The sequence below is a fragment of the Stylophora pistillata genome, chromosome 4 (assembly GCF_964205215.1).
Source record: "Stylophora pistillata chromosome 4, jaStyPist1.2, whole genome shotgun sequence".
Taxonomy (NCBI): Eukaryota; Metazoa; Cnidaria; class Anthozoa; order Scleractinia; family Pocilloporidae; genus Stylophora; species Stylophora pistillata.
In genome coordinates this window covers 7,686,053-7,712,017 of record NC_142522.1, presented here as the reverse complement: position 1 = coordinate 7,712,017, position 25,965 = coordinate 7,686,053, and the positions used below count along the sequence as shown (strand labels likewise).

Below are 25,965 nucleotides of genomic sequence, written 5' to 3'. Positions count from 1 at the left end.
AAACACCTATGACCATAACTTGCTAGCTTAACAGATGGTACTTTAAGTAAATTTTTAGAGGAGGACCTCAGGTTTCTGGTCGTTACATAAGGCTTCAACAGTTCAGTGATGTAACTAGGGGCCTGGCCGTTGAGCGCTTTGTAGGTCAGAAGTAGTATCTTGTAATCTATGCGCTGGCTAACTGGGAGCCAGTGCAGCTGCTTTAAGATGGGTTTGATATGGTCGTACTTTCTTGTATGAGTGACGACACGAGCTGCGGCACTCTGGACATTTTGTAAGCGATCTATCAGGAATTTGGGCAGTGCGTATAGTAGCGAGTTGGTGTTATAATTTAGAAACAGCACTAAAAAAAGAGCTGCTTAAAACAGCAGAACCGGACCATAATGAAATTAGAGACAGAACTAAAGAGAGTACAACTAAAATCAGCGGAACCGTAATAAAATCACATCACAATCTACTATTTCAAATTTCACAATCTACTTCTTCAGATCTTTGCCATACAGCAAAAACCTACGATATTCGAAACAATCAACTGAAGGCCAAACTTCTGTGATTGAAGGAAGACTTCGTGACGCAGACAAATTATCAGAACTTTGACCTCTCAGTCGATCTTACCTCCGGCAGATCAGCGAAGCGTCAAAAATATATAATTTTATGCCGACGAACCATAATCTACGATCTTCAACGATTCAAGAAAATAAAACAATTGTGATATGGGTAAAATGTTGTCTTTGAAGTCGCAAGTCGAACAATGACGTCTGTAAATAAAGCAAGACTGCAAATGAAGCGTGAACAATAACGCATCCTTTGGTCAAAAGTCGCTTTGTTATTTACGTAGCAAGTTGCTCTTCCACGTTTAGGACGTTTAGATTAGAAGAACGATGCGATCACACGGCGTTAACGAAGGAGTGATAGAACTTCAAGGAAAGTAATGTGAGAGATTGCGAACAGCGTGATTTCCTGAGATCAGTTGCAAGTTGCGTGTCAAATTTTCTACTTATCCCGACCCCCTTGAATGAGCACTTTTGCTTGAAGACATAACTGCAACGGGATCTCTTAACCAGTCCCAAGCCGTGTGTCGCTCCATAGATCACAGGATGTGATTGGCCATTGTATCACATTACGTCAGAGGACATATCTACAACAAGAGGACATAACTGCAACGGTACATCCGGTAACGCGGCTTTCTTTCTTCCAGTCTCTTTTTATCTTATTGCCCGGAAATTTAAAACCTGGGGGATCTGAAGCCGGACTCTCCTGATGGCGCAAAAACGCGGCGCGAAACTTAAAGGTCACCCAGCAACACAACGAATTATTTTGAATATGCAAATTTCAGCATCAGGAGGGCCCGATTTCCGGATCCCAAGATATTAATTATTTTCTGGGCAACAAGATTTCAGCATCACCTGTATTATTATACAGTGAAATGCCTGACAAAACTTTATCAAAAGAGGAGGTGAATGTGCTTATAAATGGAACAGTTTCTTCACAACACCTTAACTACAAAGATCTGGACTATGTTGTAAAACAAGCAATTGCTGGTGATCAAGTTGTGTACAGGATGGCTTTCCGAAACACTATACTGTTGCAGTGGGCAAGTTTAAAGGACTCCGAGAAAAACCACACCGACTTGCTTAACGACATTATACCTGGAACTGTTCTGAGAATTAAAAGAGATTCCAAACGAATGAAAGAACGCTTGCGAGTTACGACCATTCGTCTAACTGGGAGCTTAAGGGAAAAAAACAGATCCGGCTCAAAAGAGCAGAGAAATAAAATTTTAAACGCCTGGACAAACCTCAGCATTTTGGCCGGTGATGTAATGAATTCCGGGGAGATGGAGGAAGAACTAAAGAGACTTGAAGCAAAAAAAAACAGTTTTAATGGAAAGGTTACAGGAGTGTTATGGTGAAGTCGATGAATGGAGAAAAAAGTATGAAAATCTTGAAGATGAAAAGGAAAAGCTTTTTGAGGAACTAACAGAGGAAATCCTCAACAGCCAGGATAAGAAAAAAATTTCTAATCTAGAAAAAGAAAATGAAGAATTAAAAAAATATGTAAGAAAATTAGAGAAACAACAAAGTAATGATGTCAGTGAGAGACAGTTGTTCACTAAGGAGATGGCAACACTTTCTAAACGACAGGTACGTCGTAGGTTAGAAGCTGTTTCAAGCAGAGCACGAAAAGCCTTATGGCTCAGCAAACAGTATGGTTTGGAACTTGATGCTTTGGGCTTTAAAGACAAAGAGGGAAATCAATACCCATTAAAGATGTCACCTTCCAGTAGTACATCATGTGCTCCTCCCACCCCATCACAAACTCCTGGCCCTACCCCTACACAACTTCCTAGTTCTGCTCCATCAGCACCACCACAAGTCAGTGGTTCTACCACATTTATTCCATATCGGGCCTCTGGTTTTATGACACCTACCCCACCTCAAGTCCCTGGCTCTACCCACTCCACCCCAACAGGAACCTCTGGTGCTACCCCACCAACAACACCACAAACCCCAGTTGCTGTGCCACCAGTCTCTTCATTAAACAGGACACCACCACTGGGCAATCAGGTCACAACACAATGTAAATGGAAGCAATATGACAGTTTGTCCGACAGTGATAAAGAGAAGGTGGAAGCAGTACTGTTCCTAATGGATAAGTTTGCCATGGGTGATCCTTTTGTGCATGAATTGAGCATGTTGATAAAAGGAATGCCAAGGTCATACCTTATTAAGCAATGCAGAGACAACCTTAATAGCAGCTGCACGGTAAAACCAACCAGTGGACCAGAGCCAGGTGCTCAAATTTCTTTCAAAGAATCTCTTATCAGCAAGCTGAATTCTCTTGTAAGTATATATCATTTGATTTAAAATTATGTTTATTTCAGTTTCTTTCTTGAAACAAGTGTAAAATAATACACAATTTCAAACATTCCCTTCAATGACAGGCAGAGAAGGGTGAACTGTCTACTGACAAGCCAGTCAAAGTAAAAATCAGTGGCGATGGAGCGCGAATGACAAGACTGACCAACTTTGTCATACTCAGTTACAGCCTCCTTGATGCTAGAGGTAAGAAACTTTGTTTTAGGTCCACACCCTTTTGGTTCAACCAGGCAATTAAAGGGGATGCTTAACCACTGTTTTTTTCTTTTCTGTTTGAAACCCACACCACACTTCTCTTCCATTATGTTTCTATTCTATCACAAATGCTATTATACTAATCATTCATATTACATCATTTAGGTACCCACACTATTGCCATAATGAGTGGGTCAGAGTGCTATGCATCCATCAAGGCAAATTTCAAAGATTCTTGGGATGAAATAAATAAAGTGATAGCTGATGGTAAAGTGGCAATAAACCAAGGACAAGAAGTACCTGTTGAAATCTATCTTGGTGGGGATTATACGGTTAGATGGGAAGCTTTCGGTGGAAGAAGACCACTCACTATTTCATTCTTAATAATTTGTTTTATTTCTTCAGTTTCTTTTATCAGCTAGTGGCAGGTCAGCTGCAAACTCCATCTATGCTTGCTTGTGGTGTAAGGTCCACAAGGATCAAAGGTAAAGTGTTGTAAAATAAATACCTGTAGAATTTAGCTCAAAGCCACAGTACTAAACTTTTGAATTAATTGTCAAAACCTAGTAATCATAAAGCTATGCATGGTCAATACAAAACAGAATTTTACTTTAATGATAAAATGCTGCTCTGTTGATGCTATGAAAGCAGGAAACCTGCCATTTCTATTTCAGATGGGACATGTCCAAGCCAGGAGACTTTTACAGCAAACCCCCCATGGCATTCACTTTGGCAGATGTAAAAAAACCTGCTACTTTAACTGAGTTCTGCTGCATTAACCAGCCTCTATTAAACATACCTCTCCATCGCATTGTCCTCGATGAGCTTCATCTCCTCCTTAGAATCACTGACGTTCTGGTAGGCAATCTGATTGAGGATGCTATGGAGTGGGATGATCAAGAAGATTTTTTAAAGAAGAGAGGAGAGCCTAAAGGCTGTCACTTAAGACATCTCACACAAGTGACAAACAGTTGTGGCATTACATTTTCTGTGTGGGAGAAGAAAGATGGTGATGGAAAGAGGATGGGTAAAATGGATTGGATGTCTCTGATGGGGGATGAAAGAAAAGAATTACTCAAAAATCTTCCTGCAAAATTGGAGCGCTCAAAGGATTCCATCCACTGTAATACTGCCCAGACAGTTATTAAAATATGGAAGGTATTTTTCTGAGCCCTACATATCATCCATCAAATATTTCTGCTTGTGTGCGATTGGTCTAAATGGACCTCGCGACCTAATATTCCGCAGTTATTGTTGGTTTATGATCTTAATATACACATAGTATTGGACATTTTTAATGTTTGTAAAACAATTAATCCTCAGTGCATCTAAGTTCTAAAATTTTATCCACTTTCCTCAAAGGACTTTGCAGACATTTATTTCCACACAGTATCATCATTGTTGCCACAGCAACGAGAAAAATGTGGAGCAAAGGTAGGGTAGGTCCAATATGATACAATTATTATGTTTGACTAATGTTTCCAAACAGATTTTTGCTAAATGCATCATTCCAAAGAAAAGTATAACCTTATTCTGCAGATAAGAGAATGGATCAAACTTTTTCTGTCGCTTGCAAATTCCCGTAAGGGGTATGCAAACAGGAATGTGACGCCTTATATGCACGCTGCTGCATATCACTTGCAAGATGTCATCGACAGATTTGGTAGTGTAAAACACTTCAGTGGCCTAGGTACTGTCAGTGTCACTGGCTATTTTAATTTAAAACAAACTACATGTATGGCCAGTGAAATAATACCAAAAAACTAACTTAAGTGGTTTCCCTTTACACAGGCGTCGAAAAATATAATGATGTGGCAAGAGCAGTTTTCCTTCACAAATCAAGAAACTGGGATAGCCCAGCAGATGTCATCAGAGCAGAGCACCGCCTTGCACAGTTGAGCCACAGAGAGAGGAGAAAAAGAAATACAACAAACAAAATGAGGATTTCTGGAGTACTGGAAAAAAAGAATTGATGTGTAATAAAAAGAGACAGTGTGTCAGTTCCCAAAATGTGCAAGCAACTGAAAGCACCTCTCTCAACAGCAATCACAGTAATGGGATGACCTCAACTGTCAATTCACTAAATTCTGGCAGGAAATTCCACTAGCAATAAGAGAAAGCATGCAAGCACAAAAAGGAAAGCTGGTGCTACTACTAAGAAGTTTAAAAGAACCAAAAACAGATAAGGAATAACTGAACAGATCTTTTGTATACTGAAGTTAATATTAAGAAAAGCAATATAGTATCATTGCTGTGGGTTACATTGCCTGAGAATAACATTTCAAGTCTTGAAAATGATTTATTTTTTCGAATGTACAATTTCAAGTTTCTGATTGTATTTGCTGCTAAATTTATACTGCACATTACTTTAGGCAGCAACTTTAATAAAGTCCACGGTTATCTTTTCTTGAAAAGCCCTTGTTGATTCAGTGATCATACCTTCTCTTATATGATAGTTTTTGGTTTTCCATGAAATAAAATGTCTTATTTTCATTGGGAACAAAACTTTTGTTCCCTGCCCATAAAGGTCAAGTAAACAATGCCAATTAGCAGGAAAAAATGATGGAGAAAATTCTTCTTGTGCTAAAAGTTTCCACTGTCCATTTATCACTCCCTTCTTTCCAAACAAATGTTGAAATACATCTTCTCTGAACTCCATAGTCACTTGCTTCCTTTGTTTAGATGCTTTCAAAGTAGCAGCAGTGGCCACCCTATGCCTGGAAACTTCATTTAATATGACATTCCTGTTTGGCTTGGGATGCTTGTAGTATCTATTCATGATTAAAATAAATACAAATTAACAGAATCGAAATGACCCATTATGCATTCAAACATAAGCAAGAACCAATTCCAAGGCCATATTCTGGAACATGACAATCGGTAAACACTGCAAAAATGCTTACTTCAGACAAAGCTGGTTCAAATGCTCTTGAGGCTCCCATGAAGCCTCAAATGAACTAAAAATTCTTCCATTTCACCAGATATTCTCTCCCGTTAACAGTAAAAAATAAAAATATTTCAGTTTCCTATAAAATACTCGCAAAATTACGCGTAGTTTGAGGCTTAACACAATTGAAGCGTAGGACTTATTCAAATTCTCCTGACACACTACCTACGAATTAAAACATTCTTTGTAGGAGAATATCTAAACTGATAATTAGCGAAAGTTACCTTTTCAGACCATTTCTCTGAACCAACTTAGTGTTTGCAGAAGTCTTAGAACAAAATATAATTATTGAGAATCAATTCACTGATAGCATAATCCCCTTTAAAACGAAATTGATAATTTTTTTGGCCTGCATTCCGGGGATTTCCATACGAGTTTCGCTTACCTGAATTACAAACTTAGTTGCTGTCCTTGGCGGCTTGATATTACCCTTTCCACCTCGAAAAAACGCCCGCCATCCACCGTACGTCTCCTTGCCTTCAATTCTCTACAAATATCAGCAACAGTAACGCTATTTAAATCCGCGAAAAAGCCGATGGATCTCTTCCCACATGTCCGACTTGACGGAGTAGACGCCACGTTGTTCAGAAGTCACGCTTAATTGGGTGTTGCTTCCCAGCCAATGGCGTGCACGGATTTAACTTCTGTGATTGGCAGGTCAAGTCACGCTCCCATCTTCCCATGTCCGAGATTTCTAGCCATGAGATTATGGCTAAATTGCAGCATACGTAAAAGCTACGATCGAAGATGTCATGTCAGGGTCTCGCTGCCCTTTGTGAGAAAGAGCAAAAATAGCTTTTCTAGGATATTAAACCGATCTTCGATCGTAGCTTTTATTGTTTCATATGTCTCGGTCTTTGAAGGCTGCCGACAAAATTATGTAAATGAGTGAGCTGCAAGGTATACTGCAATTGCTCCTACAGTTTTACCTCAAACTGACTCTCTACAGGTCGTGTTGAAGGCAGACAAAGCCAACTACAATGCCTTGGTATTCTATGGAAAATGTGCATCAGAACTGGGTCAGGCTGATCAGGCCCACGCAGCTTACCAAAAGGCAATTGAATCTGATAACACACAGCCCCTTGCTTGGCAGGTAAAGAATCATATCCTTGTCAAGAGATCTTGGTTTATGTTAATGGCACAATTCACACTATTGGGATTGTTAGTGTTTTTGAAGGAAATATCAGCAAGATTTCCATGTAACCCCATACATTGATTATGCGTAGAGTGTGGCAAAGAAACCTTTAGATTTAGTCTTTATGAAATACGAATGCATAATTAATGTATGGGATCATATGGAAATCTTTCCAAAATATCAAATTACATTTATACAAAACTGATACAGGAATTTTGCCTGGTGATACACTATTGTACGCTTTCCACTGTTGTGAAGCTTGCTGTTATTTTATAGGGAACAGTGTGCAGCAGATGCAACCATCTACCACAGCCTTACAATGTTGTTTTCTGATAAGATATTGACTGTACAGACTGGATTAACCACAGGTCACCCAAGCTCTGCCACGGGCTCTTTCACAGTGGATTAGTAAAGAGTTTGTACAGTGGTTTAGTTGGACTTGCTTTTGAGCTCCGTAAATGTAAAGTTGTGTGAAATAATCAAAGAAATAAAGTCTTACCTTCATAGAGAGTAGTCTGTGTTGTTCTCCTCGCGATTTGTGGCCGTTTTGATGTGTTTTAGGTTGACGCCCTAATCGCCACCGAGTCACCGTGCACAAGATACAACTGGGAGCAGGTCGTTAATTCAGTGGTTCGAATCCCGTACAGGCCTGATTTTTCTTTAGGTCTGATTTTCGCTATTGCATAAATAGCGCTCTCTACTGCGAGGATCGTGCATCATACGTATCTAATACCGCAGTTCAAAATATATGAACTTCATATATACATTGTATCTGATTTATCATCACGGGTTTATTACGAATCAACTTAACGGCCTGCTCCCAGTTGGCTTGTTAGCTCAATTGGTAGAGCGCTGCACTAGTATCGCAGAGGTCAGTGGTTCGAATCCCGTACAGGCCTGATTTTTTTCAGGTCTGATTTTCGCTATTGCATAAATAGCGCCCCCTACTGCGAGGATCGTGCATCATACGTATCTAATACCGCAGTTCAAAATATATGAACTTCATATATACGTTGTATCTGATTTATCATCACGGGTTTATTACGAATCAACTTAACGGCCTGCTCCCAGTTGGCTTGTTAGCTCAATTGGTAGAGCGCTGCACTAGAATCGCAGAGGTCAGTGGTTCGAATCCCGTACAGGCCTGATTTTTTTCAGGTCTGATTTTCGCTATTGCATAAATAGCGCTCTCTACTGCGAGGATCGTGCATCATACGTGAACTTTTAATAATCATGAATTGTAGGACAGGAAACGAAATTCAACCATAGACGAAGGGCTAACGCTCGAAACGTGAGCTTTTGTAATCGTAACGGTGGCCAATTTACCATTTCAACTTTGTTGATATATCCAAATTATTTCATAGACCCCCTTGGATACACCTCCAGAGTATCTGTTACGGGTATTTCCGATTTGTTATAACTTGAAGGAAAATAAAAACTATGATCAAAAACGTGTGACAAAAACGCTGAAAATAGGAACTGATTAATTATCAGACACGAGAAAGGAAATGATCAGGAACTCACGTTTTTGCCTAAAATAATTGTTTTATCAAAAAATTAAAACACCTCCAAGATATTAGACAAATCTGCTGGACTTAAATTTGTAAAAAGAAACCGGATTTTACAATGTACAGATATAAGAATATGGTATATTGGCTCATATACCACAATGGCTAAGCCAATAAAAAGTCTTGAATTGCAATATCGAATGATCTAGTTTTTAAAAATAAGGCATTATGTACGGGGCGTTTACCAATTACTCACATGTCACAAATTTGCATAACGAATTTCCATAATAAAATAATAATAAAATAATAATAAATGATAAAATAATAATAAATAATAAAATAATAATAAATAAAAAAATAAAATAATAATAAATAATAAAATAATAATAAATAATTAAATAATAATAAATAATTAAATAATAATGACTAATAAAATAATAATAACTAATAAAATAATAATAAATAATAAAATAATAATAAATAATAAAATAATAATAAATAATAAAATAATAATAAATGATAAAATTATAATAAATGATAAAATAATAATAAATGAGAATATAATAATAAATGAGAAAATAATAATAAATGAGAAAATAATAATAAATGAGAATATAATAATAAATGAGAAAATAATAATAAATGAGAAAATAATAATAAATGAGAAAATAATAAATGAGAAAATAATAATAAATGAGAAAATAATAATAAATGAGAAAATAATAATAAATGAGAAAATAATAATAAATGAGAAAATAATAATAAATGAGAAAATAGTAATAAATGAGAAAATAATAATAAATAATTAAAATAATAAAATAAAATGATAATAAATAATAAAGTTAGCAAGGAGTTCAGTCTTCTCTGTTGTCCGGGCTTTACGTCACTAGTCCCAGTCTCCCTTTTACTCGGTCGTGGGAAGAAAAAACCAGACTTACAAAAATTCATAAAAAACTCCAGATTTGACCAAAAACACAAATTTTTGCGCCATTTTGGTCAGAATTATAAAAATTTATTTAAGCAAAAATAATTTGGGAGTTTATGGGCACTTTAAGAGCTATGAAGAAACAATAAATAGGTTTCTGTTTTGTTTGTTTTTTTTTTTTTACATTAAATACAGTTTTATCGGATGCTGGCAAATTTTCAAGCACAAGCGGCTCAAACATCAAATATACATCAGGTCCCTAATAACATTTTGCACTAAAATTTTGTTCCTCTGTGCGGGAACTTTCTATTGTCATGTGTTTGACCTCTCTTTTTCCTCAAACCAATAGTGATCAAGGCCATAATGGACACCACAGAAGAAGAATCTACCAAATCAGCTATCAAAATAGGTCTAGCTGTCGCCATCTTCCTTTTGAATACTGGTTTGACCATTAAAGTCACCGAATTGTGCCAGGAATGCTCAATTTTATTGAACAATGGGGGATTAGGCGCAGACTGTTCAGTTGCCAAATCATTTGACGAACGTATCCGCACTACAATGAAAAGAGCGTGGCTAACAATGTGTAATTCATCGGGTTTTAGAGAATACTTCAGAGAACTTTTACTTCACGCTGAAACAAGGTTTATCAGTTAAAATCATCACTTTTAGACACGCACGGCACCTCTCCCTACGAGTTGCTCAGCAGGTTGCTTTCTGCGACCGATAAGCCACAAGACGCCCTTTACGTCGAGGAGCTACGACGGGCAAAAGGCTTGGCCGACTTGATGGCAGCTCGGTACTCTGCTGAAGAGCAGATCTCTAGTAATCCGAAATCTTGGTGTGGTATTGAAAACATTGTCGCAAAGAAAAATGACTCTGCATGCCTCTACATCTCTGCTGGAGAAAAGGATGTACGGTACTGGATTCTCAAAGCTACAGGAGCTTTCCTTTTTACAGAAGAGAAAGCGAGCCTGGACAAAAACGTGAAGACCGAATTTGTCCCTGACTTGGATGAGTTTTTTACAGAAAGCTTTCGTGGCCTTGGCATTTTACCCGCACAGAATTGTGAAGATCGATCTCTAGATGACACCGAGTCAGTGTCAGATCACTATAGAAACTACGCACTCTTGCGTGATTGTGAAGACAAGCATATCAAGAAAAACCTTGACTTGTGTTACAAGATAATCGTCGCTCCTGTAGCCGATTTACTGAAGGAGCCCGAGGTCATAATTGTCCCTGATTCCTGTATGTACCAGGTACCATTTGCCGCGTTAACTAACGAAGAAGGAAAGTATTTATCGGAGTCATCAAAGCTTCGCATCGTTCCATCGTTGACGACTCTCAAACTTATTCAGGACAGTCCTCCACAGTATCACAGTCAAACAGATGCACTGATAGTGCATGGGTGACCCTAAAGTTGGAGAGGTGATTTACAAGGGAAGACGCATGATTATAACATCATTGCCTTGTGCAAAAAAGGAATCAGAGATGCTTGGAAGACTTCTTGGGGTAAAGCCTTTGATTGAAGAACACGGCGACAAAGCAGGCTGTACTTCAAATGATTCATTCAGTGAGTCTGATTCATTTGGCTGCCCATGGTAATGCTGAAAGAGGAGAGATTGTCCTTTCCCCTGACTGTCCCGCTGACTGTGTTCCACGAGATGATGTCTACCTCTTGACGATGGCGGACATTTCACAAATTAAGCTACGAGCTAAACTGTTGGTACTCAGCTGTTGTCACAGTGCCCGTGGGCAGATTAAAGCCGAGGGAGTTATTGGAATCACCCGAGCGTTCTTAGGATCCAGTGCTCGCTCAGTGTTAGCGGCACAGTGAGCCTTAGATGACACAGCCACAGAGCAGTTCATGACTTGTTTCTACAAACACTTGTACCGCAGTGAAAGTGCGAGTGAATCTCTTCACGAGACCAGGAAATGGATAAGAAACAATGGCTTTGAAGAAGTGTCTAAGTGGGCTTCTTTTATGTTGATTGGTGACAACGTGACATTTGATTTTGGGAATTGGCCACAATTTTCACAACCAAATGGCCACGAGTAAAGTAAAAACCCCTGTAACGGAATGAACTGGACCAATTTAAGCTCGTAACTGTCAATTGCCCCCGTGTAGAAAGAGGGAGCCATTTGCGAGCTTAACTTGAGGCACTCAGCTGTTGTCCATGCATGCAACACTTCTGTAAAGAACTCACCCGAGCCTGGGACAGGACAGTTCATAAAGTCGTGTTGATGAACGTTTTAACAGTTCAAAAACTTCCCGAAAGCGAATAGTTAAGTTATCAACCATACTTATTTTGACTAATTTTTTTTAAAGCTATTTATTGACTAAGCAAACTGAGAAAAGAGTAAGTCATTTGCCTTTTAACGGTAATACGTCGGGCAGCCCAAGAAAATATTGAAGATTTGTTTTAAGAGGCTTTATATCGAAAGTGTATTGTCCAAAATGTTTTTTCAAACTTCTTTTTTTTTTTTTAATAATTAGCAGGAAATCACATGTTATCTCAAGCTTGGTGACTTAACGTTTTTCCCAGTAACGTATGATAGTCAAAAGTTTTTAAAATCCTTACCTTTTTCTTGCAAGGAATATCTCATTATATATCTCAAAAACTTTCTAAAAATCTCTTGAGGGAAATGATTATTACTGGCGATAAAGATTTCGTAGCTAACTGGAAGAGCAGTTTACATGTCTAGTTAAGGATTATATTGATTTCTGAACAAGGCCCTCAAGTTAGGTCTAAAAAGAAAACTTCTAGGCATAAAGTACTTTCTCGAATTCCAACATTTAAGGGATGGGCAAAGTATTTCTGATTTTTGTTTAAAAAACAAGTAAAAAGGAAAACGAAAATCGTAGATTAGGAGTTTACACATTTAATCCGAGCGCGGCCATTGGTAAAATGATCCTACCAAGACTTCTCCCAGATATCATTGACTGACTTCAGGCATTGTTCCTGATTAAGACACGATAAACTGTTTTTTATCTCTCGTTGCTAACAACCGCTAAGATCTTTAGATGGACAATGTTGTAAATAACAAGTCATTATCATTCATTATTACGATATGTTTATTTCCTCTTGTAAAACTATTTTCTTCAATCAAACACTTCGATTCTCATTACCAGCCGTTCAACTCTGATTGCTGGATATTCATTCAAGATGGCTATGTATTAGGAATTATTAAAAACTGGATCATTGGATAATGCAATTCAAGACTTTTTATTGGCTTAGCCATTAATTAAGGTATATGAGCCAATATACCATAATCTAATATCTGTACATTGTAACATCCGGTTTCTTCTCACAAAGTAAAGTCCAGAAGATTTGTCTAATATCTTGGGGGGCGTTTTTTTTTTTTTTTTTATAAAACAATTATTCCACTCGCGCTTGTTGGATATGAGATGATTATAGCCAACTCGGCGCTAAGCGCCTCCTTGGCTATCATCTCATATCTAACGCGTGCTCGTGGAATAATTGTTAATGATTCCGCAGTTGACCAGCTTAAACGGAACCAGTAAAATACATCTTCAAATTAGGGATGTCTTTAAGGAGCGGGAAAGATTTAGCCAATCCTGTGTTCTGATTGGCTACCAGACTTCGTCTCGGGGAAACATCAGGACTCTCTGGAAAACAAAACTAGTTTCCCGAGGGACCATACATTGGGAGCTTTCTTAAACATCAACACCAAAGCTCAATCGCCTATGACATATAAACACTACTTATACCCCACAAGGAATTCTAAATTACACATTTATTGCCAGAAGGTTAAACCATTCATATTCAATGAAATGATTACATTAAAATCACTATTCACATCAAATATATTTTTGGCAATTATTTTTAACGTGGTATATGTATATTTCTTTACAAAACATTTTATTAATAGTGTATCTACACATCTTCGTTCTAAGGTATGTTTAAAGCAAGCGGCTCAACCTTGGCTCCTTGACAACGCTTCTACACAACAATGTCGTGTCACAATTAGCAAACACTATTGAAAATCGTGTTACGAGGTTAACTTCTAAAGAAAAGCCACACATGCGATATGCTGAAGAAAAATGCGTTCATTCTGTAATACTTTCGAGATGTACCATTAAACATATCCCGTCAAAAAAACCTAACGTTACATTGTACAGATCTGAACATGAACCAAAAGAACACATTTGTAAACTACAACTAGTACTTAACAACTAATATATGGAGAACTTGTAATTGTGTGCTTGTCTTGCACAAAAGCAACACGAGGCTACAGATGGGCAAGATTTAATATCAACTGTACTTCACCTTCAAAGAATGTACCATATGTGATGGTACTTCAAATATTTCAAATTCGCAACTATTTACAGACTAACATTTGCAGTAGCTTGTTACTGCTAATTCTCAAATGTGATCCAAACCTAGCATCACCATAATCATTGTTGCATAATAAATTACATTGAAAATTTTACTGTGCTAGATGTTCAAAAGAGCATGTTGCAGAATTTGCTAACTATATATTTCATTGGAAAGCATAGTAAACATCTTTCAAACCTCTGCAAACACTGAACTTATTCACAAAATAATTTTAAGTTGTCCTAAAATTATCCCGTGTTTTGTATGAGGACAGGTGCTACTCTTTTTGAATACATTCAATACCCACTAAAGCACACATTCTTTAGCAAATTAGAAGTTTTTAAAGTAAATCACGCAGTGGCATATTTTTTTAAACTTAGTAGAAAAATACCTCTTTATTACTAAGTAAATAACAATTCATAGTGTAAGCTTTTGAGGGTCTGAAGGCAACAAATTTGTTTAGGTGTTATGAATTAATTTAGAAGTTGTTGTGATACTATTAATACGAATATGGTTTACCAAACAACATACATAGTGTTTTCTAATGAATAGCATCCACGAAGTAACATTAAGAGTGGGGGCAAAACTATATAATACATATGCCAATGTTGATTTTCAACAAACAAGATGAACACAGCATAACTTGAATATAAAATATTTCCAAGAAAAATCTGGGTAGGAACTGTGACTATTTACATAATGACTTGCATGTGAACACCGAAATCCAACGTTGAATGCCACCAATGACGGTTACAACAAAACACTAAAATGTTACTCAGGAAAAACGACAACGTTACCAGACAGCAACAAAAAAAAAAAAAAAAATGCATAGAATTTTATGGCAGCTAGATAGTAGTGAATCACAATGAAAAATACAAGGTGTTCCATTTGAAGAACAGCTTTACAATCCAAAATTGTGATCCATCTCTAGGAGATTATGATCCTGTTGACAGGGGCTTCCTCCCGAAACTACAACGTCCTTAATGAAAAATGGATTTTAATTTCACAATCATTACACAACATTAGAATAGAAAAGAGCTATGACCAACACTGAAAAAAATCATACGAAAATACTGACCCATAACCTACACTTTGTAAAATGGAAGTCTTCCCGTATGCTTGTGTTTTCAAAAGCAAAATTTAACAGACATACATAGTAAACTTCACCTTCAATGATAAATAGTACCTTAATATCTTTAAACAACTGACCCTCCTTTTATAATACAACCAAAGAATCTTTATATGCCCCGCTTTAAACATACCTCAATTAAAGGCTACATGAATTTTAAACGGCTATCATTTGATAAATCTATACAATGTACAAAAATTATTATTTTCCTATGGTACAATGATGAATACAAAAATTATATATTTGAGTAATAACAATATGCCCTGAACAGCTAGAAATTTCCCTTCATTAACAGTCAGACTCTGGCAGATACTCAAACTTGAATCCATTTTGCTGCAGCTTTGTGGAGTAGTGTTCCAACTGCTTTAATAACAAACTAAATGTTGGTCTTGCATTTGGACTGGATTCCCAGCAGCTCGTCATGAAGAAATATCTGCAAAAAGACACAGAAGGATCAAAACAATGCCATGACCCTTTAACTACCAAGATCTTGTTGCTAATTCTCCCCTCTACCTGCTACATATTTCCTTCAAAATTATTGATGAGGATATGGTGTTTGATCAAGATAACAACATCTACCTAATAAGATTTTGTATTCTCATTACCTGTTTGCTGGACATTGTGTGGATATTATAGGGAGAAGTTACATGTTGATCACCTCTTGGAGTGAAAGGATTAAACTCTGACCTGTTTCACATCTGAATTCTCCTCCCAACACCAAAACATAATTTAGCAACAGGTTAAAAAAAAATTTCAAAACTTATTAACTGGGTGTGTCATCTAGATATCACACCTAATTCTCCCTTCTATCTAACACGAAAATGCAAAGTACTTGGAGAATTTCTTAGCAATAGCTATAAAATAGACATTAACTATGTTAGTGGAGTATCTGAACCAACCCTTTCTTTATTTTCCTAAGCATTATGAATAACAAGATGAGCTCTTTCAGAGAATCACTCTCTTCATTTAAAAAAAAAAAGATGAAATTATAAGCTTACAGTTCACTGGAGAAAAAACCCCCAAAAAAGTTTTTTTTAACCTTAATACTGAAAGAAACAAATTTTAAAAAACTTACAAGTCATATGGACAGTTATTTGGTTGAGGTAGTCTGTGTCCAGCTTGCAGATGCTGCTGCATTTTTGAATTGTCAATAGCTTGATATGGTGCCTTAGCAAGAGTTACAAGCTCCCATAGAACAACTCCAAATGACCACTGTGAAGGAACAAATGTCACCATATGAGTAATGGAAGAGTAATCTCACTTTAATGTGACTGTTTTTATATTTTAAACAATGACGAAGCATAACAATGAACAAATATGCAATGTGCAAAATTAAAAGGCTGATATTAAAGGCTGTGAAATCTGTTCTGTTGCGCAAAATCAATGTCATTGTGATAACTGAATTGCCTAAGTATACCTGATTCCTTTCTATGATCATGATCTACAAACAAATTTTCAATATTGACGATGATACATTTCTCTGCAAGCTACTCATGAGAATTTGATGCTGTCTAAGTGAACCCCTTTAGCTGAAATTTTCTAGGAGAGTACATGTAGCACTCAAATTCTTCTTTGGTTTATCACAACTGAACTAAAGAGTAAGGTCACGATAATGAAAGAAATAATAACCAACTTATGTAGTTCTAGATTGTTAAAGAAAGTCTCCTATTTAGTTCTATAGGGAATGTTTGGCGAACACAGGGAGAATATGCATACTGATGTTTCATATATATTCCTTACTTCTGTTTGGGGAGGGGGGGGGGAGAAAGAGTGTTAACCTTTATGCAACATTCTAAGCTAATGATGAACTGCCAAGTGAGTGACTATAATTTAATCACGGTCCTAATTTCCATAAAGCACAAAACAAACAAATGAAACTTTGAAAGAAAAAGCTCAAAACATACCACATCACTTTTTTCTGAAAATTGACCTGCCTCTGCTAAACCTTCAAGCGCTGTCCATTTAACAAGTAGTCTAGACCGTATTCCTTTGTCATTCAGATTGGTTGTGTTCACATCTCTGGCCAGACTGAAGTCAGTGATCTTTATACTCAAATCATCATTGACACTAAGGGATAGCAAAGTCAGGTAAGTCTGAATTCTTGAGACAAAAAACCCAATCCTCTCTTTATTCATGCAATAATCATCTTAAGGCTGTACAATGGTTTACAGGTAATCTAAATACTTAGTTGGAACAAGAGTCTTAGTACATCAGCAGTAAACTAGAGTATGCGATTATCAGTTGCATAATGAAAACTACTGTTACTACTTTTTTGGAAATTATGAATACTGGGAAAAGTTAGATGGCCTTATAACAAGACAGAAACGTTTGAAAAATTCTTATTTTTTATAGAATAATCTACCAGAGTCATCAAAATTCTTGAGTAAGAGAGGAAAACGTTATTTAGGCAATTACAGGTAGCAAACAGCAAATTGAGATTAGAAATACTTACATGCAGTTCTTTGCTGCAAGATTTCTGTGAACAATCTTTTTCTGAGTGATATAATCCATTCCTTTGCAGATCTCAATTCCAAATTTGATAAGTTGGCGTGAGGTAATTGTCTATTAAAAAGAAAAAGATTACTAGTGAGAAGTCGAAATATAAGTATTCAACATTCTAATGCTTTCTTTATCTTTGCAGTTGTTATTGGTTTAAAAACAAAAATGCACCAATTTCTAAGCACACAACCTCATCTATTTCTTATGTCTCAAGACCCGCTTCTTTGTTCCTCTTGCATTCTCACCTGTACTCTGGCAGATGTTGCTCTTGAAATCTTCAAAAAGTGTCCCAGGTCTCCATTTCTTGTTAGGGGAGTTACAATGTAAGGTGGTGTAGAACGTTGAAGAACCACACCCACAAGTTCCACCACATTTGGATGCTCGAAGCCTTTTATGACCATAGCTTCCTGCATAAAAGATGTAATAGTGTCCATGTCTGCTTCATCTGCAAAAAATAAGAATGAGTTAAAAAAAAAAAAAAAAGGACAAACAACTCAACTGGATGATGTACTTCACTTATAATTACACGAACCCAGAAAAATTTAACTAGCTGAGAAAAAGAATGTAATGAGGACCCTAAAGCTGCACCAAAAGTTACCAAAACACGTAAATGGTCAAACCATACTTCACCTAGGAGCATTAATTTGAGTTGCTCCTTTAAAAAGGTGCATGCTCTCTCTAGACTAAGGCCGTGCTAATATCACAAAATTTACAAATCAAATCTCCACACTACTCGTTCCTTTGCTATGCATATCCAGGCACACCAAGGCAACAATCTTTGTCCTTGATATGCCTGACAAGTGTTGTGTCTGCTTCCCTTGTAACTTCTCGCCAAATAACTTGGCATGCCTCCAGATAACTGTTTTACAAACTCCACTAGACTTTCCCGTTTGCCTTACCTTGAAGTGCTTTGATGAACACTTCCATTTTCTTGCGAGGTTGCTCCTCATTTAATCCTCGCACGGAGCCTTTGTACAAACATCCAAATGTTCCTGCAAAATCAATTTCCCAAGGTGAAGCCATGAATCAACTTTCTCTTTCACAGATAACTAATTCTGAGGATTAGCATACTTGACTTGAATTGGCACATGAAAACTGTAGCTAGAATCCTTCTTCTCCTCTCTTTAGAGTAATTAAAATGTCATGGTATAAGAATAAGTCAATTCGCTGTCAAAACTTAAAAGTTTAATAACTTTTACAATTGTAAGCCAGGTTGCTCAGTTATCAAAGTTTTCTAAGGAAATGCAAGTTATGGTGCCAAGAGATAAAATATCATCTACAGTTCTTTATATCTAGCTAACCTCTATATAAAGGATCTCCTACTGACACTTGGTCTCGTGGTATCAAAACATCTGCAAGTTCTGTCACCCAAAATTCATTTAAGACTGTCAAGAGTCCTTCAGTATTTTGAGTTTCATCAGGAGCTGTGAAAAAAAAATCTTTATTAGTTGGTAGAAACTTATAAATTTAAATATAATAATGACACACTAGTGCAGTCAATACACCATTGTTGACTAAATGAAAGCATATGCAACAATTTATTTGATTTATCAGAACAAGAATCAATTACAAAACACTCCCTTACTATTTCTTCTCTCCAATAAAGATTCTGTTTCCTGAAAAGATGACAAAGGTCTCTCTTGTATCCAGGTGTATTTTGTATCTGTGCCAAATAAAGAGAGAGACAATTAAATGAAAAACTTAACAAAATCGTGAATCGCCTGATGTACAGTAATTCTACCAGATGACACAGTTTCCTACATACAGAAACACACCCACATTAAAAAAAAGAAATAAACAAAGAAATAAACAAACATACTAGACAAACTTCCATGTTTCCATTGTCGCTCATGTCGTCGATGTTTATGTCTTGCTCCATGTCTGGCATCTCTAGCGCTATTCCTTCCCTCTGATTGCTTTTGAATGCAGGTATCACTACTTTCCTCAGGAATTATCAGATCAGTTGTTGAGGAGTCACTGCCACTAGTATTAGCCCGACCCCGTCCTCCTTCCCCAGCAGGTGGATATTTAGGCCTTGGTGGGCTGTAAAACAGCCCAGGCTTTGAGGAATCCACTGTTTCATCAACTTCTTCCTTTTGCTCTTCCTTTTTGTAAATCTTGGATGAGCTGGTTTTTCAAAAGAAGCTTGTAAGTTTTCAAAGCAGAATATTAAGTAAACAAAAAGGAAAAAAGTAAGCCATTCAAAGACCTGAAGTTTTGCAGACAAAACGTCATGTCGTTGAATCTTTAACTTTAATTCTTACAGTTCATTTTAAAAGTATCAATTCCACTTTTTTATTACATTTCTTTCACTTCCTTAGATGACTTCATACCACATTTCAAATAACTTTTGTTAAGTTACAAGATCAGGTAACCCTCCCAAATGCAAAAGAAACTACGTCATAATCCACTGACCCCATCACAACTACCTAGAGAATCCATGGTCAGCTTGTTTAACTGGGGAACAACTGTGCATGAAACAGACAGCTGAGTAACAAACCTGCTACCACTGCGGTACATTTCCACATCATCTTCGAACTCCATCTTCAGCTTCCTCTGTCTCATATTATAACGGCACAGTAACGCCAGCCCAACAACTAATACGGTAACAATCGTCAAACCAGCACAGAGTCCCACAACTTTACTGCGTGACCATGGTGAGGACGTTACTTGTTCAGTGAAATTATCACTGCCACCTGTAACTACTACTGAAAAAAAATAGCATCACTTAATAAACTTGAATATCCCTCATCATTTTTGATTATTTGATAAAGCTTGGTGTCTTTGTTTGTTTTCATGGTCAACCCTTTCAGTACAAAGATCTTATTAGTAATTTTTCCAGTCTGCAAAATATTTCTTATCATGCTTGTTCTGAGAATTTGGTGTGGGATTGACTATTTATCCCCCAATTGACATTTTTCTATATTCTATCCTATGTAAGGATTGGCTCATAAAAAGCAGTATCTGAAAAAAATGAAAAGTTTGAAATGTACCCCTACAGAAAAGCAGAATGAAGGTTAGTTACAATGAAGGTTAGTTCATTTACCTGTTTTTTCACAACGTCTTCTGACTACAAGCATAAATGTTTTGATCTCCTTGGTCACCACCGCACTTGAAATGATTTTGCTGTAGTTGAGGGCAAATGTCATGTCAACTTCTCCCTTCCTAGTACCAGGACAATAGAAGGAAACCTGAAAGGCTGCGAGACAAACCAACACAACAAATGAGTATGATTTATGACAAAAAAAAAAAAAAAAAAAATTACTCTCTCTACCTTGGGATGTCAATTAATAATTAAGAAAATGGGACTCTTTGTGTGAAGAATTTGGATAAAGCAACAGGTTCCTTTAGAGAGTTTTAGACCCTCCCTTTTTTTAAGAATCACATTCTGACTGCCTAAACACTTTCAATGCCATTGCTCCCAAGATAGGAAGAAGTATCTTTTATAAAGGTATGATGAAAGACTTAATTGAAATTCAGTTTGAGCTATGATCTTAAATGTTTGTCCTGTATATGCTTAAAACTAATATATAGATTTAGCCAAGCCTAAAAGTGGAGCTCCCAAGTTTGTAATATTAATGATAACATAAAAGATGTGCATTTGCCAAGACTCGTCTAAGACACCCCTCCCTTCGTTTTGATAGTCTCCCCTACCCTACCCATGCAACCTGAAGGCACATACGTGCATACGCTCGGTCAGCCACGTGACAAGCAAACGAGGAGAGGCTGACATATTCCATGGGTATGGGGCTCTGCCCCACGCGCGCAAAGCGCGTGTAGGAGCCCCACTATTAACTGTATCTTTTGGAAAACATTTAGTCAATTCACAATTATTTTCTTTATCAAGTAAACTTTTTTTTTCCTCACATGTTTTCAAACTGTTTTGTGTAGAGTACCTTACCAAAGGAACTAACAATGTTAACACACGTTGAGATGCACTCTCACAACGTACATACACGTACCTCATATTTACAACTTCTATTTACAAACAAACAGATGGATCACTTTAAAAGATTCCTTATACAGAACAACTAAAATGTGAACCTGTCGTGACAGGTCATTCACACCTTTTTCAGCATGTGGAACTATTCCTTCTAAAGGAATGGCTGCTACGGGATCAGGCATTATACTATGATCACTTGATTTGAAACTCATGCTGTAATGAGAAACCTGTAAAAGAACGGATGATCTATTCATTAGACGTTGCACACCCAAGATCTAACAAGCCATTCTCTATACTGTCTAACACCCATTTCTTATAAATTTAGTTCTGAGGGTTTGTTACTAATTAATTCAAAGGTTAATTCTGAGGAAAGATCCATCTAAGGAATGCCTCCACAAACTCAATTTATTTTTTTTGGTAGAAAAAAAAAGAAAAGTCTGCAAATTGCTTGCCTCCAGCTAGTGAGTTCCAGAATTTAAGAGAATCTCAGCTATTTTATAATATCAGGCAAACATTACTTAAGATGATATTAATAAAGGGGGTAAGTTTCTACAGAAACTGTGGTGCTGCATCGGCAGGGGTAAGGAGGTAATTTGGTTTTATCAACTAAGTTGAAATTGTAAATAATCACCATAAAGAGTTAAAAAGCTGATGTTTTGAGCGTTAGCCCTATAACAGGGCAAAAAATGAGATTGCCTTCTTGTTTATCCAATTCTAAAACACTGAACTAGCAGAACTTTACAAAAAAAACTGAAGAACAGAATCAAATATTCAAGCCCTCTGCTTCTAAAGATTTTATTTCATACAACCCTTAAAGTAATTTTCCAACATATTTAGGTATTATATTTCTAGCCACAAATTTCACGCAAGGTATGCTCTCATGAAAACTTCCAACATTTTAATATTTTTAGAGTGAATTAGCTTGTAAAGATTCAAGAGTTTTCCCTTCTTTAGAAGTTCATGATTCTCAGCCATGGTTTTTATGCACAAAGCCCTGACACAATATCATTAGAGGACCTTAAGTTATTGCAACACTGCCTGAAGCCTTTTCTGCTTGATTTTCATATCTACGTGTACACTTGTTTGAAAATCAAATAATTCAAAGTGAAATTGCCCAATCGAGTTCCGTTTATTTTAGCTCTTGTGCAGAATCCTACTAAATGGAAGGCGCTGAATCCGTCCGTGGTTTCACGATTGATTAATTTCTGAAGTTATCTTGCTTTGGCAAAAAATAAATATCAAAGTTGTGTAACTTACACCACAAACATTTAATAGTTTCTTGAAAGTCAAATATTCAACTCGTAGCATAATAGGAAATGCCATTATGGATAAAATGATAATAATGGACGCCAACTTTATTGCAAACCAAGTGTTTAGACTGAATGACTACTAGTTATTGTTCTGTTTTCCTCCCCTTGGCAATGCGCCTTCATCAAATCTAAAATCGTTTCCATACCGTGCCTTGACAAGCTTTTGGCTTATCCAACTGATATTGTTTGCAGCTTCCCCTGCAATCTTGAGTTATCCACGATAAAAACAAGCTTTTACGTGCCTTTCAGAAGCCACAACAGGAAATGCACGAGCCCAACGGAACTATACTACAATCCAATTCTTAAGGCTCGCAGTTAAAAAAAATATATAGGAAATGATATTGTGGCAAGATCACGTTTGAATGATGTAACGGGGCAGATAATTAGAAAACAACTGGAAAACGGCCATTTCTACAGACTTGCCACTATTAACGCTTCTTTCAAAGAAATAAACAAAACCACATGCATTCCTTAAGGTTATGGCGAATTCTAAGCTCCTAATATTGGCGTAAAAAAAAAAACCAACAGCGTAATCCCCCGAGTCATATTCTAGATTGCCTTTTCGACAGAAACTTTCCAGACCTTGAGATACATCAAATTTTTTAAGAAATGCTCCAAATGGCTTGTCTGCTCGCTTACAATTTGAAAAACATCACATTACAATTCCATTCATTCAAGACAGAGAACGATCAGTCCGGCTTAAATAAACAACGATAAATACTTTATGGTTCACGCAAAAACCGTCAACACGAAACCCTGGGTTCGCCGATATCGCTAATACCTTTCATTTAATCCCTTCAAAGCTCTGAACAGGAAGATCCAAAGCGTCAAGCAATCAAATCGAAGAAAGAATCGCCGATTTTCGATCGTTCACAATCATTGCTAAGCGCACAATAGAGTAAGAAAGAATGCATTCCGGCCATGCAAAACAAAGTACCCCATCTCCGTGTTCTTAATATTGGCGTTGTAAGCTGATTTCTATTCATCAGAATGACTCTGGAAGAACGAAAATACTCTCTGGAACACAATCACTCGACTTCTACGACGAAAATAGTTCGCGGAACGTCACATGAATGAAGTAAGATGACAAAAAATGCACTACAAAGTTAACATTGCGTAAAGTGGAGTATTGGTGCTACTGGGATGCTAAGAGAAGCCCTTTCATTCAAATGATCAGAAACGCACGGAAAGCTTTGCTTCATCCTCAATTCGAGACGTAAACTAAAATAAACGAATACTGTGTCTAAACACTGAAATGAAGTCGACAAATCATTCACAGAAACAGGCTGATGGACTTTGTTCAACTCGTGTGAGAATCACTCTCGCTAGCACGTCGTACTTACCAGCGGATTTGAAAACCATCTTAGCTGAATCGTTGAAACGGACGAATCTATCGGTGACATAAAACGATAAAATGCACCAGTATCCTGCACCATGGTAGTTGGCTCTCCCTCGTGAATGAGATACAATTTTCCTTGGAAGTTCATTTCTGAAATATAGAACAAGCCATCGCGATTGATTCTTCTCCCTCGATCCACATGGCTTGATACGAGCTATTTACAAACTTTCTACCTTTCCTGAAAGAAATATACTCACTCAGATGTGTCATGGCATCCTCCTTTGTGATAAACAAATGCACCTGAGCTGTCGCTTGCTGTAGAACGGAGCAAATCAACAAAAGGACAACCAAGTACGACCACGTTGTAGATCGATGACCCTCAAACCAGATTGTGTACATTTTCACGAGCGAAGAAACCTCACAAGTTACGCATCAAGTACACGCTTTAATCTTTTAAGTAACCTTTCCCCTAAATTTCGGATGATGTAGCATGCTCCAGGACTAATTTGAACATGTCTGGGTGGGTATTCTGCACCTTCTAATACCGTACCAAATTTCAAAACATGAACTCCGATGACGCACTACTGAAATCCAAGTTGGGTGATTGTAGTTGCTCTCCTTGGTGGGGCAAGGTTTGACGTCACGATCCCGTGGTCCAATAACTCGCAGGTATCGATTGGAAATCGATCGCTGTACGTGCTTCGAAAACAAAAGAACCTGTCATCGTTTCGCGCGTTTTGTGCTAATGAAACAACTGAGTCAACAACTTTCAGGCAAAACAAGTTTGTACTTTAATCACGTGGGTGATGGATTAGTCAGTGATACAGCTTATGCGGTCATCGCCATTTCGAGCATTGGCTGAAGATGGAAGTCCACTCCAATAACACCGAACTTCCCATTCTCGAATAATAACTCAAACGGATGTTGTATTCCCTCAAATTGTTGGAGTGTGAACTCGTTTTGATTTCAAAGCCGGACTGTAAGATCATTCTCGAAAAAAGATATCACAACGAAACAAGTATACATATACAGTACTTCAACCAAATTCATGAAACACGTTTTGGGAACTAATTTTAAAGCGGATCTCCGAAACAAATAACAAGTTGGCGTGTTTACTCGCTAATAGTCGTTCTACAATTTTATTACCAATTTTTTAATATCATTATTCTATCCCTGTAAGGAACAGAACTGCTCATAAAAGACAAAACAAAACAAAACAAACAATACTAATGAAGAAAAAAAATCAACAACAACAGTGAAAAAAAAAAAAAAAAAGCAAGCAACATCACGAGGTGAAAAAAATAAAATAATAATACGCAAGAGATTACGTGAGGCTCTTAAGATTTCATTTCATATGTTTTTTTTTTTTGTCTTCTACCTGGGAGTGGACAAAGCCGTGTCTTTCCGGTTTTTTTTTTTTTTTCGACCCGTAGGAAAGAATTCGAAGTTATCGTCGTTGTTTTTTTCTAGACTGCGGACTAAAAGGAAAAGAAAGCTGTTTGGATGTCTGCAAAGTGCCTGTCCTAGGATCGCTTTGTGTACAATAGACAAACTCTAGAACAAAATTGGAGAATGAGAGGAAACAGTTGAAATGACCCTTACTACACAAATCAATAGGCCCATTGGTTAAAAAATTTCACAACATCAGGAAACAGGAACTTGTACTCGCTCAAAAATGGACTGAGGAAGAGGGAAGTCAAACTCGCTACAAAAATCTTATACCCCTCGTAAAAGGTTTTTTTTTACATATCGGTAACAAAAATATTATTGTAATGTGTTGTAGGGTCAGTTTATAGATCTCATCTGAGGTGAACGTGTT

General features: G+C 37.0%; 2 protein-coding genes and 2 long non-coding RNA genes across 7 annotated transcripts; 2 read left to right on the top strand and 2 right to left on the bottom strand.

The window, feature by feature from the left end:
- The first annotated feature begins 1,162 nt into the window (after positions 1 to 1,162).
- Positions 1,163 to 5,488, top strand: LOC148732215 (uncharacterized). Of its 3 annotated transcripts, XM_088758671.1 has the most exons (5): positions 2,704 to 3,065; positions 3,480 to 3,559; positions 3,749 to 4,232; positions 4,437 to 4,508; positions 4,866 to 5,488. In XM_088758671.1, exons 1-5 carry the CDS (start codon positions 3,057 to 3,059, stop codon positions 4,971 to 4,973), a joined length of 753 nt encoding a protein of 250 aa, XP_088614797.1. In that variant the 5' UTR covers positions 2,704 to 3,056; the 3' UTR covers positions 4,974 to 5,488. The 3 variants fall into 3 exon arrangements, with proteins under 3 accessions (XP_088614796.1, XP_088614795.1, XP_088614797.1); XM_088758670.1 differs by lacking the exons at positions 4,437 to 4,508; positions 4,866 to 5,488 and having other exon boundaries at positions 1,163 to 2,843; positions 2,945 to 3,065; positions 3,749 to 3,882; XM_088758669.1 differs by lacking the exons at positions 4,437 to 4,508; positions 4,866 to 5,488 and having other exon boundaries at positions 1,163 to 2,843; positions 2,945 to 3,559; positions 3,749 to 3,817.
- LOC148732214 (uncharacterized) lies at positions 5,265 to 6,610 on the bottom strand. The gene is made up of 2 exons (XR_016000627.1): positions 6,407 to 6,610; positions 5,265 to 5,845 (listed from the first exon to the last, which is right to left on the bottom strand). It is a non-coding gene; the product is annotated as an uncharacterized LOC148732214 (long non-coding RNA).
- A 105-nt stretch (positions 6,611 to 6,715) lies between these two features.
- On the top strand, positions 6,716 to 8,148 carry LOC148732213 (uncharacterized). Its single transcript, XR_016000626.1, has 2 exons — positions 6,716 to 7,114; positions 7,433 to 8,148. It is a non-coding gene; the product is annotated as an uncharacterized LOC148732213 (long non-coding RNA).
- Positions 8,149 to 13,327: 5,179 nt separating this feature from the next.
- Positions 13,328 to 25,031, bottom strand: LOC111333837 (uncharacterized). 2 transcript variants are annotated; one of them, XM_022939460.2, is made up of 14 exons: positions 24,404 to 25,031; positions 24,151 to 24,296; positions 21,622 to 21,724; positions 20,601 to 20,753; positions 20,055 to 20,262; positions 19,374 to 19,681; positions 19,140 to 19,217; positions 18,856 to 18,978; positions 18,454 to 18,546; positions 17,800 to 17,999; positions 17,508 to 17,617; positions 16,960 to 17,122; positions 16,131 to 16,267; positions 13,328 to 15,488 (listed from the first exon to the last, which is right to left on the bottom strand). In XM_022939460.2, the coding sequence occupies exons 1-14, from the start codon at positions 24,543 to 24,545 to the stop codon at positions 15,344 to 15,346; spliced, it is 2,109 nt and encodes a 702-aa protein (XP_022795195.2). In that variant the 5' UTR covers positions 24,546 to 25,031; the 3' UTR covers positions 13,328 to 15,343. The 2 variants fall into 2 exon arrangements, with proteins under 2 accessions (XP_022795195.2, XP_022795196.2); XM_022939461.2 differs by having other exon boundaries at positions 20,055 to 20,259.
- Between the last annotated feature and the right edge of the window lie 934 nt (positions 25,032 to 25,965).